This window comes from Accipiter gentilis, chromosome 32, assembly GCF_929443795.1.
Source record: "Accipiter gentilis chromosome 32, bAccGen1.1, whole genome shotgun sequence".
In the NCBI taxonomy this organism is placed as follows: domain Eukaryota; kingdom Metazoa; phylum Chordata; class Aves; order Accipitriformes; family Accipitridae; genus Astur; species Astur gentilis.
Genome location: NC_064911.1, coordinates 12,173,452 through 12,191,358, shown reverse-complemented (window position 1 = coordinate 12,191,358; position 17,907 = coordinate 12,173,452). Strand labels below are relative to the sequence as shown.

Below are 17,907 nucleotides of genomic sequence, written 5' to 3'. Positions count from 1 at the left end.
TTCTTTTCTTAACAATGCAAAACAATTTGGCTTAACTCATCCCTTCATTAAAAGTAAAATACCTTAAGGATATTCCTATACAGTATCTGTCCGTCATCCCTCAGCATCAACCTCAACACCGCTCCTACTCTGTCCTACGCGTTCGCCTGGCGCAAACGTTGCCTGAGACCCGCTAATACATGGCTGCGACTCCTCTCCGTCAAATGGCACGTTTGGCATGCTAATCACAACTTCTGGGTACGCTTTGCTAGCTGGCACTACAGGCCAGCTGAGAAATTACAGCCATCGCTAGCGCCAAGGTAACATGCATGCCTGTCCGACTCCCCTCCGTAACTGCGCAAACATTTCATACGTACATTAACATTTTTATCCGATCTTAGTAAAAGCCCTTTAAAGCTTACTAGCGCGTACATACGTAAAAGCCATACATACTATTCTTTACATCGCCTCGCTCTCTGTAACGAACTTACTCGGCTATGTAAAACCGTTTCTGGCGAGTACGCCCCTAACAAAAAAAATTTCTGATTTCCCCACCTGCGTTGCTTCTCTCAACTTTAATACTCGACTGTGACTTGCAACAGAGAAATCGCAACAAAAAGCGCGGCGGTCGTTGGACCGCGCGGACTCACCTGCAACGCCCGCTGCTCCCGGCTGAGCTGGCTGGAGTCCGCGTACAGTTCGGTCGTCACGCACTTGAATCGATCACCTACGTAACCGGCAGAGTTTGCGATCCTCTTGGCCAACTTAGACGGCTTGGGCTTCAGTATTTTGCCATCGCCAGATTCCGCGTCCTCGGCTCCGTCTTTGGTATAGGTCTGGCTGGCGTCGATGCTTGGCGGCGCGGTCCCCATGCAGAATGGCTTGGCGTCCTCCTGCACCTTGCCAAAAGCCAGAGCCGGAGCATCGCTCTCGTGAGCGCTTTCCAAGAAAGCGGGCGAAGGCTGGACCGTCACTCTCTCTTTCGGCTGGCTCACAGATAAATCTTCTTTCCTTAAGCCGAAAACCGACGAACTCTGGGCTTGCTTGAAATTATAGGTTTCGTGAAGATCATTATTTCTCCCAAACTCCTCTCTCATTACAATAAAATCTCTGTGCTGCGACGCCTGCTCTACCTTGTGCTTTGTAGGGTCATTAGCCTGATTACCGCTTTCCGTAGCAAAGCTGGCTTTCGTTACGTTCGCTTCGCTTTTCGCCTCTTGCTCATCTCGCAGAAGATCCGGGAAGAGGTGTTTGTCACTTTTGGCCGAGTTTTTACTGTGGCCGGAGCTCTGGTGCAATTTCACGCTCTTGTCACCGGGTACTTCGAAATGCATCTTCCCGCCGCTCTCCAGGAGCTCCGGCAACCGGCTCCGCAGAGCCGGGTCCTCGTAGCGGACCCTCTCGTGAGACCGCGACCTCCTCTCCGCCTTCTCCTCCTTATTGATCTCCAAAGCCGAATGCTGCAGCAGCATGGGGTGCACCATCCCCATCCCCAGCGCGTCCTGGTAGGTCATGAATTCCCCTCGCCCCGCCGGCAGGCTGTAGGGGAGGCCGGGTTTGGGAGCCAGGTGGCCGGGGTAGAGGCTGCCGTTGGGCAGCAAGACGGGGTGCGGATACACGTGTCCTTTCCCGTGGAGGGAGAGAGGGCTGATGGCTATTCCCTCCGGCACCGGGTACGGGAGGTAACTCCGGGGGTAGGGCAGAGGCGGGGAGCGAAACGCCTCGTTGGGCGGCAGGAAGATGGGGCTGGAGGCCAGGGCGGTCTCGCTCGCCTTGAAGTTGGCTTCCTGGCCGCAGGATTTGGCCACCTTACTGCCGTGTTTCGCAGGGGCGGCGACGGGCTGCCCCACGTGCTGTATGACCGAGGCGGCGCTCTCCGCAGAGCTCCTGGCCGTCTTGGCGCAATCGGCGTTGGCGTTGGGAGCCGGCGACGCCGACGCCGGTCGCCCCGCCGCCGACACCGTCCCCGAGACGCTGCCGACGACCGCCTCCGTGCCACCCATCCTGGGGCAGGAGGAGCTCCGCTGCTGCGGGATCACCCAGTCCAGCGCCTTGTTTTTCAGCTGGACGCTCTTCCCGCTCTCCTCGCCGGGGCTGGGACCGGGAACGATCCAGGAGGACGGTGCCGTGCTGATGATGTCAGGCCTGTAGATGGGGCAGCCGTTCCCGGGAGAAATGGTTTCCTTCTGAACGATGTCGCCGCCGGGCAAGTGCGTCCCCCCTCCCGCCCTGCCGTGCACCAGCACCGTCGGCGTCATTTTCTTACCGTGCTCCGACTTGCCGGCGGTTTCCGCGTCGACGACTTTCGCCGACAAGTCCAGCGGTTTGTCGGTGACGTCTTTGGTCGGGGTCTGCTTTTCCAGGAGCGGGGGGGATCTGCCGTCTTTGCGGTCGTGGCCGGCTTTCCGCGCGTGGGGGGCGGCCGGCGGGGGAGCCTCCCCGGCGTCGCTGCCTTTGGGAAGCTTCCCGTTGGAGAGGCGGGAGGGCGGGAATTCGCCGCCGACGTTCACGTAGGGCTTTGGGAGGGTGACGGCGGAGGAGGGAGAGGTGGTGATCCTGGGGAAGTGTTTGTGGAAATCGGCGTAGGCGTCCCCCACCTGGGCGGGCAGGGGGAGGCGGGGGGACGGCCGGGGCGAGTGCGGCAGCAGGAGCGCGGGGTCCGCCGGCATGTTGGCGGGGGCCGGCTTGGCGGCGGGGACCCGGGGCTGCTTGCTGCTCTGGATGTGGGGGTAGGCGTGCGTGTCGACGGGGTTGCCGGGGCTGACGCCCATCTTCCACGACAAGCTCTTATCCGGACAATGCACCAAAGGCGGGATGGCCGGCGAAGCCGAAGCGGTCGAGAGCCTCATGGGCGACGCCAGCGACGAAGGGATGTGGGGGGCGACGTAGTGGGAGGGAGGCAGGTATAAAAAACGTTCACCGTTCGTACATACGGGCGAGTAAGCCAGGTGCTGCGGTAAGCTGTAGGTGGACTGCTGAGGTAGCAATGCCTTGTACATGTTCAATGAATACTTATTTGGTGAGTCAAGGAAAGGGTATATGGTGGGCGTCGCGCCCTCCATATAGGGGTTTACCCAGGGGAGCCTTAGGTAACTAGCACCATTGACACCGAGGGGACTCTGCTTGTCACCCGCAGCTCGGTCCAAACCCAGCGTCTCCCCCGTCGGGACAGAGTTTTTTTGTATTCCAGGTGGCGTTTTGTATATAGCGCTGAAGCCGTTCGGGGCTTTTCCAGAGACGGCTGCGTTTTCTACCGCTTCGGGGGGATTAGACTTGAACTGCATCTCTGGATTTCTTTCAGGAGTAAATCCGAGCCCAGCTATCGAACTCGTAGCATCCCGTGATTTTTCCGAGCCGAGTCCACACAAGCTGGAATAGACAATACTACTGGGGACTCTGAGTCCTTCTCGCATGAGTCCAGACCTGTCCATACTCAGAGCTGCGAGACTGTCAATGCGATGGGCTGTAGTCGCATCCACCTTTACAGAACAAGAAGTATGTTACTTTCACATTTCACTAACGTGACTACCGCTCAAGCTACAGATACACCAGCATTTTGCAAGAGAAACAACACTAATGCAAACACACCGTGCGTCATGAAAACATACAGAGGCTGATCTTGCTGGAAAACGGAAGAACAGGAACCTATGGAGCAATACAGATCACCGCAAACGTCAATACAAATCTCTCCGCATCCAAAATTCATGGGCGTGAGGACCCACAGCCCAAGCGGCCAGAAGTGGCCCAGAGACGATGCTCAGCGGCACCGCTCCTGTGCGGCGGCAACCGGCTCCTCGGCCCCAGCCCTGCCAGAGCAAGAGGATGCGGGCTGTGACACGGAGAAGGGGAAGAGAAGGATGGAGAGCCTCTCCTCCTCCAGGACCTCTCCCCCTCCGCCGCAGCTCTGCTCCCGGGCTCGCCACCGCCGCACGATTCGTGGGGCGAGGCGTCTGAGGACACAGCACGAAGAAAGGTCCGTCGTCAAATTTCTGCCCCGCTCGCCACTCCCCACGTACGCTCAAAGGAGAAAACCACCAACTTCGCTAAAACATCGCTGTACTTAACGCTTACATGAACTGCATGACATTATCCATAACAGAGCTAAAGGAAGAACATGACATCCTTCAACAACACACACCACAAAGCCAGCGTTAAGAGATTAACGAGATAAATAAACAAAGCCCCATTTCGCTGTTTCAAGAAACAACTCGCGTGTGCCCGAGCCCGGGTAGAGCTGCAACAGAAAGGTGGTTTACTCCTTTCCCCAAATGGATGGCGTAACAACACCCAGGGGTAGGAGTCAAGGTGGGGAGGACAGGCACAGATTCAGCTGCGGCATGAAGCTGTTAACTTCTTACCACACTGTGATTCAGGTGATTTTCTTCCCTCAACTCCAGTCTGCTTTTCGGTGCATCGCCATCATTAACGGGAATTTTCCTATTAAAAAACAGAAGCTTACTAGTTGAAAACATCCTGCGCATCTCAGATCAGTACAAGATTATATCACCTCCATATTTTGATTCCCCTAGAGAAGTCCCATACGATACCGTATTTATCCTTCTGCGTACCCATGCACAGCCACTACTTTACAAAGCAAGGACCGTTCGAAAATAAGCATAAAGGGTTTTGACACCAAGAACACACCAAGCACATCTCAGAGCAGCCTCTTTCAACGCAAGTGATTTTTGCCAAGGTCTTCTCTTTTGCCCCTTGCCCTTTCCTTTTTCCAAGGAGAGAATATCCCATTTTAAACATACGCTGTTCAGGTACCATCCATAAATGCTGCCGAGGAGAAAATGAACACACACACGTGCTAATATCATACGAACGTCAGCTGTTTCATGCTAAAGAGGGAGCTGCACATCTGTGCCATACCAGTGCTGCAGCGCTGGGACTTGTTACCACAGAAAGCACCAGTAAAGAATATACCTTAGTGCCAAATTTCAAATCCCGGGGATAAAAATCATTGACATGCAGCAGAAGGAAATTTTCAGCATTACCCAAAAGAACTCCTTTCAAAGTGCTTAAAGGCACACGATCACCTTAAAGCTGAAATGCAATTTTAATGTACTTGTTTTTAAGCGATTCACCTTTCCTGCAAGTAGCACGTAAAATTATTGTCCCTAAATAACTGGGAGGAGAGGGAGGAAGGAGGGCGTGAAAGCAAAATGAGACGTTTGGCCGCCTTCCTTCAGCTTATGTTTGCAAATAGCATTCCCTTGCAAGGACCAAAAACTTTCCCCAGCTTCTCAGAGGCTTTTCACACAACAGTAAGAACACGGGCTCAAAGAGAAGACAGAAAAATACTAAAACCACACAAAATCGGCACAGAGAAGTGCAGGCATACCTGCAGCTTCTGTTCAGCGTTGTTTCGCTTTTTAAAAAGCTGGGGTTTACGGGAAGAGGACACCGACCAGCGCCTGCATCACCCCACTGAAAATTATTAAAGACTGTAATTTTAATTATCGAATGAATGACGTTCAGCAGGAAAAAAGGTGGGGAGGAAGAGAAATTCACTTGTGGGAGACAGAAAAGCCGCTGTTGCTATTTCACAGGACAAGTTGTTGGTCCGAAGGCAGGGAACGCCAAATCGCAGGCAGGAGCCCCTCCGCCATAGAGTCACCGCAAGAACACGTGCGCTATTTGGTTTAATTCCCCTTCACAAATACGAAATAATAAAGTAATTGTAAAAGCGCGTTTAAAGGCTGCTTTGGGGAGTAATCTCTTTAAAGGGCGTCCCCGCTTCACTGACCCAGGTTGCCTGTTAAATAGTAAATCAGCGGCTGCTCTGCCGCTCTCAGGCACGTCTTGTTTCCCCCCCCCGCCCTCCCCTCCAAGCTGGGCTGATCTCGATGCAAGGCAGCAGCTACCTGCTCCAGTATTAGGGAAGTGAGCAAACTCCGAGACCTCACGCTGCAGAATTACAGCGTGGTTTAACTTGCCAGAAGCTTAAATATTTACCTGTCTTCATTAATTCCACACATGCGGACCCTTTCATTGCTCATCCAGCTATGAACGTTGCCATACAGGGGAGTTGCAGAAAGCATGACGTCTTCTTAAAAATCGCCGCTTTTTCTTCACGGTTTTATATTCTGTTAAAAAAAAAAAAAAAAAAAAGAAAAGGAAAAGAAAAAAAAAGTTGAGCAGATTTGTCTAGGAGGAAGTGCAAACATCACGGCGGAGCAGCCAGCCTCCCTCCGGGTAATTAATAATGAATGCAGGATTGGTGCGGGGAGTGAGCTGCCTACGTTAACCGCTAAGGGAGATACCCTGCAATAAAGGAGCAAATTGAGGGCATTTATAGGTCAGAGGAGATGGATCTTTTCCCCAGCGCACATCCAGAAAATTAAGAATCATTCCAGGCTATCGACAAATAAAAGTTTCTCCACTGCATTTCATTTCCACAAGAAATGACTCAGCCGGCCAAGCACACACCAGTCCCCAACCCTTCATCTCACGTAGGCTGAACCAAGGAGGGAGACCCCACGGGCTGGGGGAACGCGGGAAACTACCCACAGGCGCTCACAAAAGCCCCGCATTAGGAACGCGCAGGAGCGCATCGCCAGAACAGCCACGTACCGTGCGTATTAGCTACGCTGATTGCTGATAAGAGCTTTCACGCGAGGACTTAAAACTGAAGAGACGCTGCTACGGAAGGGATCTAAATAAAAACCTTCCCTTTAGCGTCTGCACATGACTAACTTGGAGAAAGGGGTTAAAAATAGTAAGTGGGTTGGCGAGCTCCCCACCCCTTGATTTGATTAAGCACCAAGCCCTGGTGGCTTCTGCATTGGAGCTGCTGCTGCTGCTGCTGCTGCTGCTGCTGCTGCTGCTGCGAGTGCTTTCAGTAATTCAATGATGCCTGCTCACTCCAGGGAAAGAAATCATTAGCGGGCTCGCTGGAGAAGTATTAGCAGTCCAAGAGGATCGGCGCTGTGTGCAGCCAGAGAGGCAGGTGAAAGGTAACCGCATTTTCGCGTCCAGCGGCGGAGAGGGAACGGCTTTTCCTCCCCTCTACCTTGCCTAACGCCACCTCCGCTCGCATTAAATTCTAGTTTGCTGCATGAGCGAAGTGTCAGGACAAGCTGCGTTTTATTAACAGGATTATCGCGGCGCATGATTTATTCCAGTGCAAGATTTTAATTGCTCTTTGGAGGTTGAGTCGTTTCTTTTGACTGAGCTTCAGCCTGCATCCTGCTGCTAAATGCTGGGTTAATAAGTAGGGGGAGCCTTTAATGCACAGGATATCCCTCAGCTCTTCCTCTCTCACAAAAATAGAAGCCTTTAAGCGGGAGGCATGATACTCCTTTTACACACGCGCACACACACACACAAGCCAGTAACGGGCGATTGACCACTGGGAGTTTAATGCCTAACGTCTCCCAAAGCATCCATGCTTCCCCAGCAAACTCATTTCCTTTGTCAGGCTACAAAATATGCAAATGATCGCTTTGGCATTTAATGGGGAAGAAGCCCAGATCGGGCCTTTAACACAATACTTCACACAGGTTCAGAGAGGTTTAAGAACTGAAACGGCAGGAAAGCCTTGTTCCCCAACACTTTTTTCTCCCCTCAGAGAGGCCTTTTGTGCAAAACTCCACGTCTGGAACAAATGTATATTAATGAAACGGCGTGTTGACCCTCCTCTCTCCAGAACGGTTAGCCTTCCCTAATGAAGTCCGCAAAAATCGCTGCGAGGAAACAAAAATCCGCGGAGATTAGATACCGCGCTATCATTCAAAAGGAGTTATTTCACTGGAAAGACGGTTTCTGGACAGATTTACTGGTTTCCAGATGCGCCGCTCGTAATGTTTTCAATAGAGGCAGCAGCAGCATGGAGAGAGTGATTTAGGGTTTTACATAAGGTTAGTAGCCGCCCCGTGCGCTGCCTCAGCCGCGAGGGACGGACGCCGGCTCGGAGGAGACGGGGGCCTCGGCGGCGCAGGGCCCCGCTCCCCGCTTTCCTTTGGGGGTACACGAGGCCAACCCACGCCGCTCCTCCCAGGGGCCGCCTGCGCCCGCCTGGCTTCCTCGGTGGAAGTGTATCATTAAGATAAGGCGCAGGGCCTGAATTAGAACCCGTCAATCCCCTGACCCGTGCAGATAGCGGAACGCTTAAGTCGCACGGGCGGCCGAGAGCTTCCCCCAGCCATGTCCCACCACCGCCACCGCCACCGCCAGAGCAGGGCAAAGCCCGCCGGGGCGCAGGATGCGGGGAGGCGGTGGGATGTCCCCAGGGCCCACCCGGGTGGGTCAGAACCCACGCCCCGACGGCTGCCAGCCCCTTCCCCAAAGCCGCCCCGCTTGCCGGCGTGTGTGCCGTTCTAATCGCCGCCCTGATGAACTTCTTGTGAACTGTTTAAAAGTGGAGGTCTGCCGAACGAGCAGCGGCGCCACTGCCAGCCATAATTTCATTGCAACAAGCAGCAGACTTTTAACTCTTCGCACGCCCCGTCCCTCCTCCTCCTCCTCCTCCTCCTCCTCCTCCTCCTCCTCCTCCTCCTCCTCCTCCTCCTCTCTCTCCCGCCGTCGGGGCTCGCAGGGGACTCCAGCCGCTCGGCCAAACGCCAGCAGCTCCACAAGCCCTCAGCGCTGCGGGGACAAGGGGGGGGCCGACTCGGGGGGTGTGGGGGGCACCGCTCCTATTTATACCCGGCTTCCGCGGGGGCGGGCGCAGCCGGCCCCGTTATGCAACCCCGACGGGCGGCGGAGCGTCCCAGCGCACGGTGGAAACCGAGGACACGTCTCTCCCTCCCTCCTCCTCCTCCTCCTCACCGGGCCACCGCAGGCTCCCCGCCGCTGTCAACGAGCCCCAGGGCGCCGCAGCCCCCCCGCCCCGCCTCGCCCGCCCCCGCTGCGCTGCGCGGCAGGGCGCGGAGCGGGGCTCGGCCGCCGGAGAGCGCACGGCATTTCCTCCGGGAGGTGTCTGGCCGATAAAGCCATTTGCGGCTAAATATAGACGGTGAGGCACGGAGGAGGGAGGGAGGGAGGGAGGGAGGGAGGGAAGGCGGGGGGGGGGGGGGGGGGGGCGAGACGCGCAACGCACACGCGGTTCCGCAGCGATGCCGCCGTGTGAAACCAGTTGTGAAAAGCGCCTGCAAGCACTAACCTGCTTCCGAGCGGGGCCCCGGCGTGCCGAGCCGTGCCGTGCCGAGCCGTGCCGTACCGGGAACACCCACCCACCCACCCACCCGCCCCGCCGCTGCCCGCGCCCCGCCGGCCCCGCGCCGCAGAGGCAGGCAGAGACACACACCGCGCCGTTCGGGCAGCTGATTAAAAAGGGAAACGTTCGGGTCTCCCTCGCAACGTCAACAGACTTTTGGCAGCCATTGACGCCAGCAGCAGCAAAGTTTTTGTTAACACGCTCCTGGCGTGGAAACGAGAAAAACCCGATGCCCGCGGGGAGGGGGGGGGGGGGGAGGAAGGAGGAGGAGGAGGAGGAGGAAGACGCCGCTTCTCCGTGCCTCCGGGGAAAAGAGGAGAGCAAGGCAGGGCAGCCCGGGCCGGGGCAGCCTCCTCTCGGCCCCCCCCCCCCCCACACACACACACCCCGCGGCGTGCTGAGTGTACGAGGTGAAAGTCTCGGCTCTAAGGAGGGGGGGGGGGGGGGGGGGAATGGAATGGAGGAAGCCCGGCGGTGCCGGCGGCTGCAGCGAAGCCAGGAAGCGGGGCGGGAGGAGAATTGCAGCGGCGCACGAGTTCCCTTTTGGCGCCTTTACTCTTTTCCACCTCCGAGCTCCGCCTGGCAGCCCGCCAGTTTCCACTGCACAAGCCACAAGAGCCAGCGGCAGCGGCAGCAGCAGCGCAAACGGCAGCCGGCGGGGAGGGCTGCGCGGGGTATTAAAAAAAAAAAAAAAAAAAAAAAAAAAGTCTGAGAGCGCCGGTGGCACCGACGGAGCGGCAGGCGCTTCGGCAAACAAGCCGGCCTTTCGGGAATTAAAAAGCGAGGCAATAAATTATCCGGCTCTGATCCCCCCCCCCCCTCCAACCTTCCATCATCACCCCCCCCCAACCGCCGCCCGGTTCCAGGCCACTGAAAGGATCATTTCTAGATTTGTGAAAATCCCGGCGAGAGGAGTGAAAAGCAATCGGGGACTCGTAGCGATCTACTTCGATTAGCCCTCAACCCGCTCATCTGGAGCTTGATTTAAAGGGCAGCGCTCGTACGGTATTTATAAGCTTAAATACGGGCAGCTGCTTATGAATGTGTTTAGGTACCTCGTTTATCTTGTACCTCCGACGTACATATTTACGAGTTATAAAAAACAACGACCTGTGCCACGGGTAGAAAGGAGACTTTAAAGACACTGTATTGCTGCACCGTTTACAATGCGCCGTATAAAGCTCTGGCAGCAGCCAGCGATCTAATATTAGACAAGCGTTTAAAGAACAGGGGTGGCTGCGCTTTTAAAAAAAAAAAATAAAAAAAATACCGTGGGTTATTTTTTGCAATCTCCACACGGCATCACCGCTAGTGACACGTTTTGTAAACCAGAGGAGGAAGCTGCAGACTAAGTAGCCGCCGCACGGATCCGCGGATTAGAGAAGAAGTTTGACCTTTACCCGGGACGTGTGGCATTTCATTTAACCATAAAGCTAAGCACAATGCGCCAGCGAGATCGCTAAACCGATTTAAAATACATATTGAGTCATGCACGACAGTAGTGCATTTCGATTTAGGCAACGTGCAGGCACCGCAAGGGGGTCGGCGTCTATTTTAAGGTTCCTGCCGCAGCCGTCGTCGTGTCCCCGTCCCGTGTGTCCCCGTGTCCCGTCCCCCCCCCCCCATCGCGGCTCCCACACCGTCACGTGTCGGACGGCGACCGGGACTTTCTGCCGTGTAAACACGCCACGGCGGAGCCGTCCCGAGGATAACCGGAGCCACCGAAGCCAGCACCGGCGGGGCATCTCCTCCCCGCCGCCGGGCACCGCCGCGCTGCGCCTGGCTCCGGCCCGGCGGGGAGACAGACACACACCACCCCCCCCCCCCGGTCCTCCCTCCTCCTCCTCCTCCTCCGCCCGCAGCGGGGCTCCAGCGGGGCCCCCCCCCCCCCGGCACAGGCGGCCCGAGGGAGAGGCGGCCCCGGCCCCCGCGCCCCCCCCCCCCCAGCGCCGTCTGTCACGCCTTGGCCCCTGCACAGACAGTCGCTGCGCCGGAGCGGCAGCGGCGCTTTTCCCCCCTTTCCCATATGCTGCGAGGCGAATCATTGCATCGCGCTCAGCGCCGGCGGCAGCCAAAAAAAAAAAAGAAAAAAAAAAAAAAAAGAGAAAGGGGGGGTGGGGGGGAGAGAGAGAGAGAAAAAAAAAAGTTTTCAATTAATAATAAGCCTAGGAACTGGGGAAGGGGGCGGGGGAGGAGGCCAATAAGGGAAAGTTAAAATGGCTGGCGATCCTTCAAATAACCCTGGCCGCCTTCCCCCGGAGCCCACACGGCACTGCCTGCCGCGGAGCCCCGGGGGAAACCCCGGACCCCCAGACACACGCCGCTTTGGGGCGGCCCCCCCCCCCCTCCCGGGGAGGGGGGGCGGCAAGGCTGCCCCCGCCACACGGCGATGCCCACACCTGAAGGTTACGGGACATTTGCAGGGCGGGGGCTCTCGCTCCCATTTCCCCCCCCCCCCCCCGCCCCGGTAAAAACGCATCGAGGGGGTGCGATAGTGAGGCTGCCAAGGCTCCCACACACACACCGGGGGGGGGGGGGTTGGTACCCAACTTTGAGGCATCGCTGCATGAAGGATTTCCCGGGGATCCGCGGGAAACACCGACCCCGTCCGCCGCACCGGCAGCCCCGCACCGCCGTCTACGGCGGCCGCCCCTCCCCCGGCCCCCCGGCGCGGACGATGCCTCCGCAGCGGCGGCGGGCGGGCAGGCTGCTCTCTTCGGAGCTGGCTGGGGGACGGGGGGGACGGGGGGGGGGACCGGGGGTTTCCTCCCCTGCAAGCCGAACCGGGCAGCCCGGCGGTTCAGCCCGCCGCCGCTCCCCGGCCGTGCCGTGAAGGAGACTACCGGAGGAGGAGGAGGAGGAGGAGGAGAGCCGCAAACCGGCTCTGCCGCAGAAAGCCCCGGGCCCCCGCTCAGACGGGGCCCCCCGGCGAGAGCCCGGCCTCCCTCCCTCGCCCACCCGCCGCGGCATCTCCCTACCCAGGCCGTCCGCGCCATTTTAGAGACACACACACTCACTCTCACACACACACACACACACACACACGCACGCACGGGAGCGAGGTTTCCGCTGCTGCTGCCAGAGACAACAGGCAGCAGCCGAGCCCGGGCTGCGAAGGAGGAGCAGCGGCAGCAGCGGGAGAGGGACACACACACACACGCACGCACGCACACGCACACCCACGCACCGCGGGCCGGGCAGAAATGTGCATTTCAGGTAATTTAAGGCCGCATTCCCGGGCGCGGAGAAGGGAGAGCAGAGCGCAAGGCCCTGCGCGCTCCCACCCCATTAACCCGCCGCGCACTCGGCATCCCGGGAGCCCCTTCATTGTTTGCCTTTATTCCGTATGGCTTTTGCTTTTCAGGAGGGGGAGAGAAAGAAAAGAGAGAGGGGAGAGAGGGGGGGGAGAAGAAAAAAAAAAAAAAAAAAAGAAGAAAAATACCACCAAGCCAGCCCCTTCCCCCCGCCCGTCCCCCATTGTTCGGCCGCGGGAGGCTGGGCGAGCGTAGCGCCGCGGGCTCGCCATTCACCGGGCTCCGCCGTGCCCCCCCCCCTCTGATAGCTCGGGAAACTTATCGGGCTTGGGGGGGGGGGGGGGAGGACACATACAACCCCCCCCCCCATCGAATACAAAAGTCCCAGCGCTCCTGCGAGAGAGAGAGTTGGGCGAAAGCCTGCGCTCACTTCCGCAACGTTATCCTTGCAGAAATACCGGAGCACGGCCCCCGTTTCCTTCCCCCCCAGCCCCCGCCGCACCCCCGGGGAGGGGGGGTGGGGGGGGGGCGGAGTGATTAATGGGACGTACGCCCTTGGTTTCCCTCCGGCCACCCCGGCGCACCGCTCCCCAGCGCGGAGCCGCCGCGGCACGCCGGGCGGGGGCGGCCCCCCCCCCCCCTCCGCATCCGTCGGGGACGTTGGGAGATATTGATCACGGACGACTTCATTTTGCATAATTGCGGCTGACAGGGCCTGTGGTTCCCTCATTTACGGAGCAACAGCTTCGAGGGGCTGATGGATGGGGAGCGGCTCCCTCCGCTCCCCCCCCCCCCACCAACTCCCCCCCTCCCTTTCCCCCGTCCCCCCCCCCACGGCAGCCCCGCCGGGGGACGGCGGCTCCGCGTCTCATGCAGCAAATGGCCGGCGCACAACGGCGAAATATTAAACTTAGGTGCCTCCGTCTCTCGTTTTACCTAGCGCGGCCGGCCTGAAAGCCTCCCGCTCCCCGCAGGGCTTTGTCTGCACAGCCGGCCCCCGGTGCACCGGGGACCTTCGGTGGCCGCACGTAGGAAAAAGTGCTTGGGAAGTTGGGGCTTTTTCCTCCTTTCCCCCCACCCCCCTCCATCTCCCAACAACAAACAAATAAACAGCTCGGTTTCTGCTACACAATGCATAAAAAATTAGCCTCGCCCCAAAGTTTATGTCGGGTTTTTACACGGCGCTAACGTTTCTCCTTGGTGGGAAACGCTTTCCCGAGCACTTCTGGAAAGCGCTGGCCAGCCCTCGGTTACGAAAGCGGCATTGCAAGCACCTCGACAAACGTCTCCGCAACTCCGTGTCCCAACCTCACATCACCTTCTCCAGACCTTCAAAAGAAACGCACGTCCAGGGCGAGCACAGCCAGTACCGCACACCGCCCGTCTCGGCGTGCGGAAAACACGGGGGGGGGGGGGGAGGAAACCCAACAACAACGCTCGCTTTTTCCGGGAAAAAAAAAAAGGGGGGGAAAAAAAAAAAGATTAAGAAAAAGGAAATAAAGTTGCCGGTGGCAGCGATGCCCCGACGGAGAGGAGGGCAGCGCGGAGGCCGCCACCGGCCCTGCCTTCCCATCCCGGCGCTCCGCACCGAAACAAAGCAGAGAATCAACTGCGATGCAGATGGGCGGCTATGAATTTTTTGCTGCTGCTTAGAGCTTTAATTACTCGTTCTTGATCCGTGGGACTACGACACGACACCGCCAAGGTTAAAATGCCCTGAACAGCTCTGAGCAGATGTGAACGAGTTGGCAGACGCGCAAATGAGGTCTGCCTCTAAGCATGATAACAAGTGACTAATACATTGCATATCGCTGAAAGAAAATTATTTTTCTCTAATTTGCATTAGCTTTTCTTTTTTTCTTTTTTTTTTCTTTTTTTTTTTTTTAACGCCAGCGACATTCGCTCCTCAGAGGCAGCAGCATAATCCTGAAAATATTACTCCGTGACTTTAAAAGATTTGGAAGGAGGCAGAGATTGCCAGTGTTTTGGCTATGCAGGCTTGTTTATCTTTCCGCCTTTGCTCCAAGGCGAAACTAGTTTCGCAAGCAGTATTCTTGCAGAAAAATGGCACATGTCATATAAAACACCAGTTTATAGGAACCGATGCTAAAATTGTTGAATGACTACTGGCGCACTCTCGCCACTAATAGCACAGCGTAATCCATAAAGGACCAAGGGGACAGTCAAGGCCAAAAGAGAAAAAAATAAATAGATTGACTGGAGAGAAATAGATAAAGGCAACCCATCGACCAAAATTACAAAAAGGGGTGGTGGGGGAGGAAACCAGCATCTCCCCTTCCTACCTGCTTTCCACCCCAGAGCCGCCTCCTCAAAAAGACAATAGTACGTGGAGGTCACTTACTATATAAAACACAGCGATTCTCGTAGGTAGCAAAACTATGTCAGGTACAAATATAGGCCGGAACCCAGTTCTGCGAGTTCCCTCGACTTTCCAGAGGCTCTTCTGAAAGGGCCGGGAGATCACTTTGGGTACTGGAGCAAACTTCAAGAACAGGCAGCATTTTATATCCTATGCTCAAAAGGCAAACCGAGGGGTTTAGGCTTTGAGGAGAAAACAGCCGCTCGGGCTATTTACGCAGGAGGAGTTTTTCACCGCGGACCTACTCCAGGGCTGCCTGCACGTCCAGGGTATCGGGGCTTGCCGCGCTGCCATCTCCAGAGAAAACAACTTCTCCTCCGCCAACACGTGCTCGGGGGGGCGAACACGCACCGCCACCGCACCCTGCCCGGCCCCGAGCGGGGCCGCCCTCTCCTCCCGCGGGGTTCCCGGGACGCTTGGCCCGCCGCTCCCGCGGATTCCCCGGGGACCGGCTCAGACCCGGCGCCGGGAAAGGTTTTTCCCAGCGCCGAAGCCTCTGCCGGGGTCGGGCGCGGAGCGGGCCGCTCCTCCCGCAGCCTCCCTGCGCTTGTAAATCAAGCCGGAGGAGGAGAGAAGCGGGGGGGGGGGGGGGGGGGGGGGGGCCGAGACGGCTTCTCCCCGCCTACCGCCGTTCGCTTAAGCGACGCCGGCGGCGGCGGCAGGGGAGCGAGTGCTCGGCGCCCCGCCGCCGCCCGGGATGCCCGGCGGGCCCCGCAACGGCGGGCGGTGTCTCCGGCAGCGACGGGGCGGCCCCGGGGGCTGCTCCGGCCGCAGCGAGAGCTTTTGTGTGCGAGTGCCGGCGAGGCGCGGGCTCTTCGCGCTCCAACAGCTGTCACATTATTTGCACTGGCTGTAAACAGCCTTCGCCTTAACCCCCCCCCCCCGCCACCCCCCCGCCCGCCACCGAGTTAAATCCAGACTAACAATCCCCAGTTAGAGATCAAACCAACAACAGCAGCATTGTGTCTGCCTTCATTGCTTTACCATCAACTACTGCAGCTGGTTTACTCGAAACAAGGAACACCCTCTACCCCACCTCCCCCGCCCCGGGGCCAGAAACGTGCTTGTTCCCGGCGGCTGGTCAGGCGGAGCCGCGCTGCCCCGGGGAAGGGGGGGGGGGGGGCTTCTGCGGACCGGGGCCGGGCCCGGGGGCTGCCTCCCACCAGCTCGATGCCGGCGGGGTCCCGAGCGCTGCTGGGCTCTCTCTCTCCCCCAACAGCGGAGAGGGGTTTCCAACCCTCCCCCCCCGCCGAAAAGCCTTTATGAGAAGTCGAGCGCCGCTCTCGGTTTGGCTTTTGGGAAGGGCGAGGGGAAGCCCCGCCGCCGCGGGGAAAGCCGCGCCTGCAGCTGCGCGGCGGCACACGGCGAGCTCGCCCCCGCGGCGAGGCGCGCCCCCGAGCAGCCCTTCCCCGGTAAGGCCGGGCTTCACGCACCCACCCCGCAGCCCCCGCCCCGCACCGCGGTGGCAGCAAACCGAGGGCCCCCCCCCCCACCACCACCACCTCCGTCCCCACCGGCCTTGCCCCGGGCGATGACCCCGGCCCGGCCGGCGGGAGACGCGTTTCCACCTTCGGCCCTTCTCGTAAGGAAAAAAGAAAAAAAAAAAAGGAACGAAAAACCCCAATAACCTAAAACGTGAGCGCAACTTCACTCGCGGTACAACCACCTGGCAGCAAAGGAGTGGTGCTGCGCGCTCTCAGCGGGCCTTTTGTTGGGCACAGCTGGAATTGGAGTGTAAATCCCCGTACCTCCTTCCCTGGCCTTGCTTATTTTTGCATCAGCGGCAAAGTTAGAGGAGAAGTGGAATTTACTGAACGGAAGCGAGGGAGAAATAAATTCACTCACGGAAACCTTTCCTCGCCCAGTCTGACTGCTAGCATTGCCCAGATCGTGCATCGCTAAGGGAAAAAAAACCACGCCACGGCCACCGTCTCTGAAATCTGTGTACCGCACGAACTCCCGAAGAGGCCACGGGAGCTGGACGCGCACTTTCTAGGCGCCGATATGCAGTTTGGGAGCAGGCACCAGCAAGGGAAGAGAGCGGGTTTTATTGGAAGCACATCTCCATCTTGGGCTGACTCCTGCCAAAGGGCAGCCCTCCCCAGGCAGGTAAGGTGCTTCACACCAACGTGATACATCTCCAATTGACTTCCGAATCGGATTCACCGACAAACGATGCCAGTACGGACTCGCAGGTCAGTATCATCGACTATTCATTGCCTATACGTAGCTAGAAATCTGCTGGCCTGGTAAAAATCACTGCTAACAAAACAATGTCAGCAAAGGCTGCAACACACTCTTGTGAGAGACCGGCGATTCGTGCCTACTGAGGCTCTTTCAGCACAAAGGCTTTTAGAGGAAGAAGAGAGAGAAGGGGGGAAAAAAGGAGGGAGGGCTCTCGTGTTTCAGGGCTGCTGTCCCCTGGGAACCAAGAACCAAGTGTAGCTTCAATCAAATGCTGACTTCTCCTCCGGGAGCTCAGTAGGAAACCTGATCTCACTAGCTCATGCCTGCCTCCATGCATATAGGCTGGGTTTTCTTTCATACCAGCAATTTGTATAAAGAGGAGAGCCAATACAGTTTATTGCAAACGAGATCTCGCAGTAACGGATCTAGAGAGATATTTCTGTAGCTAAAATAAGACAACCTTCAGCCGCCTGCTCAGGGCAGGCCGCGTCGCAGCCGCCCCCGGCTCCGCACGCACGGCTCCGCCGTGGGCGCCCCTGGCACGGCACGGCACGGCACAGCCTCCCACGCATCTCCGCCAGCCCTGCATCCTCCCCAGCTGGCGGCAGCCGCCCTGGGTTGGGTTTTTTGTGCAATGCCAGGTTACACTTCCATTAAAACGTTTACCCCGGGAGATCACTTCCTGCTTGGAAGTATTGTTCCGGCTTCCCCTGCCGCTCGCAACTTTAGCCGGAGCTATTTTTCTCCTCGCCCACTGTGGCACGGAGAGCCCGGGAAGCATCCACCCCTGCCCGCCGGCCCTGGGCTGCCCTGGCACGGCAAAGCACGGCACGGCACGGCACGGGAGGTCTGCGGGGGGCAAGGCAGGCGAGTCCTCCAGGCGGAGCTCGGCATAACTTCGCACCGGGCTGCTTAATTCTGCACGGGGGCTTTGCTAATCCACT

The 17,907-nt window shown here is 58.0% G+C and overlaps 1 protein-coding gene across 9 annotated transcripts in view; it reads right to left on the bottom strand.

Annotated features, from left to right (window-relative positions):
* BCOR (BCL6 corepressor) overlaps positions 1–17,907 on the bottom strand; it is an 83,591-nt gene that overhangs the window by 32,920 nt on the left and 32,764 nt on the right. For 7 of the 9 annotated variants that reach the window (XM_049834754.1, XM_049834759.1, XM_049834763.1 and 4 more), the window contains exons 2-4: positions 5,941–6,071; positions 4,338–4,416; positions 630–3,458 (exon numbers count right to left, since the gene is read on the bottom strand). In XM_049834754.1, coding sequence (XP_049690711.1) covers positions 630–3,458; positions 4,338–4,416; positions 5,941–6,026 — 2,994 coding nt within the window. In that variant the 5' untranslated portion in view covers positions 6,027–6,071. Of the gene's footprint in view, positions 1–629; positions 3,459–3,587; positions 4,315–4,337; positions 4,417–5,940; positions 6,072–9,088; positions 9,130–17,907 lie in introns of those variants that run through there. The other 2 variants (XM_049834757.1, XM_049834762.1) reach the window with 2 other exon arrangements.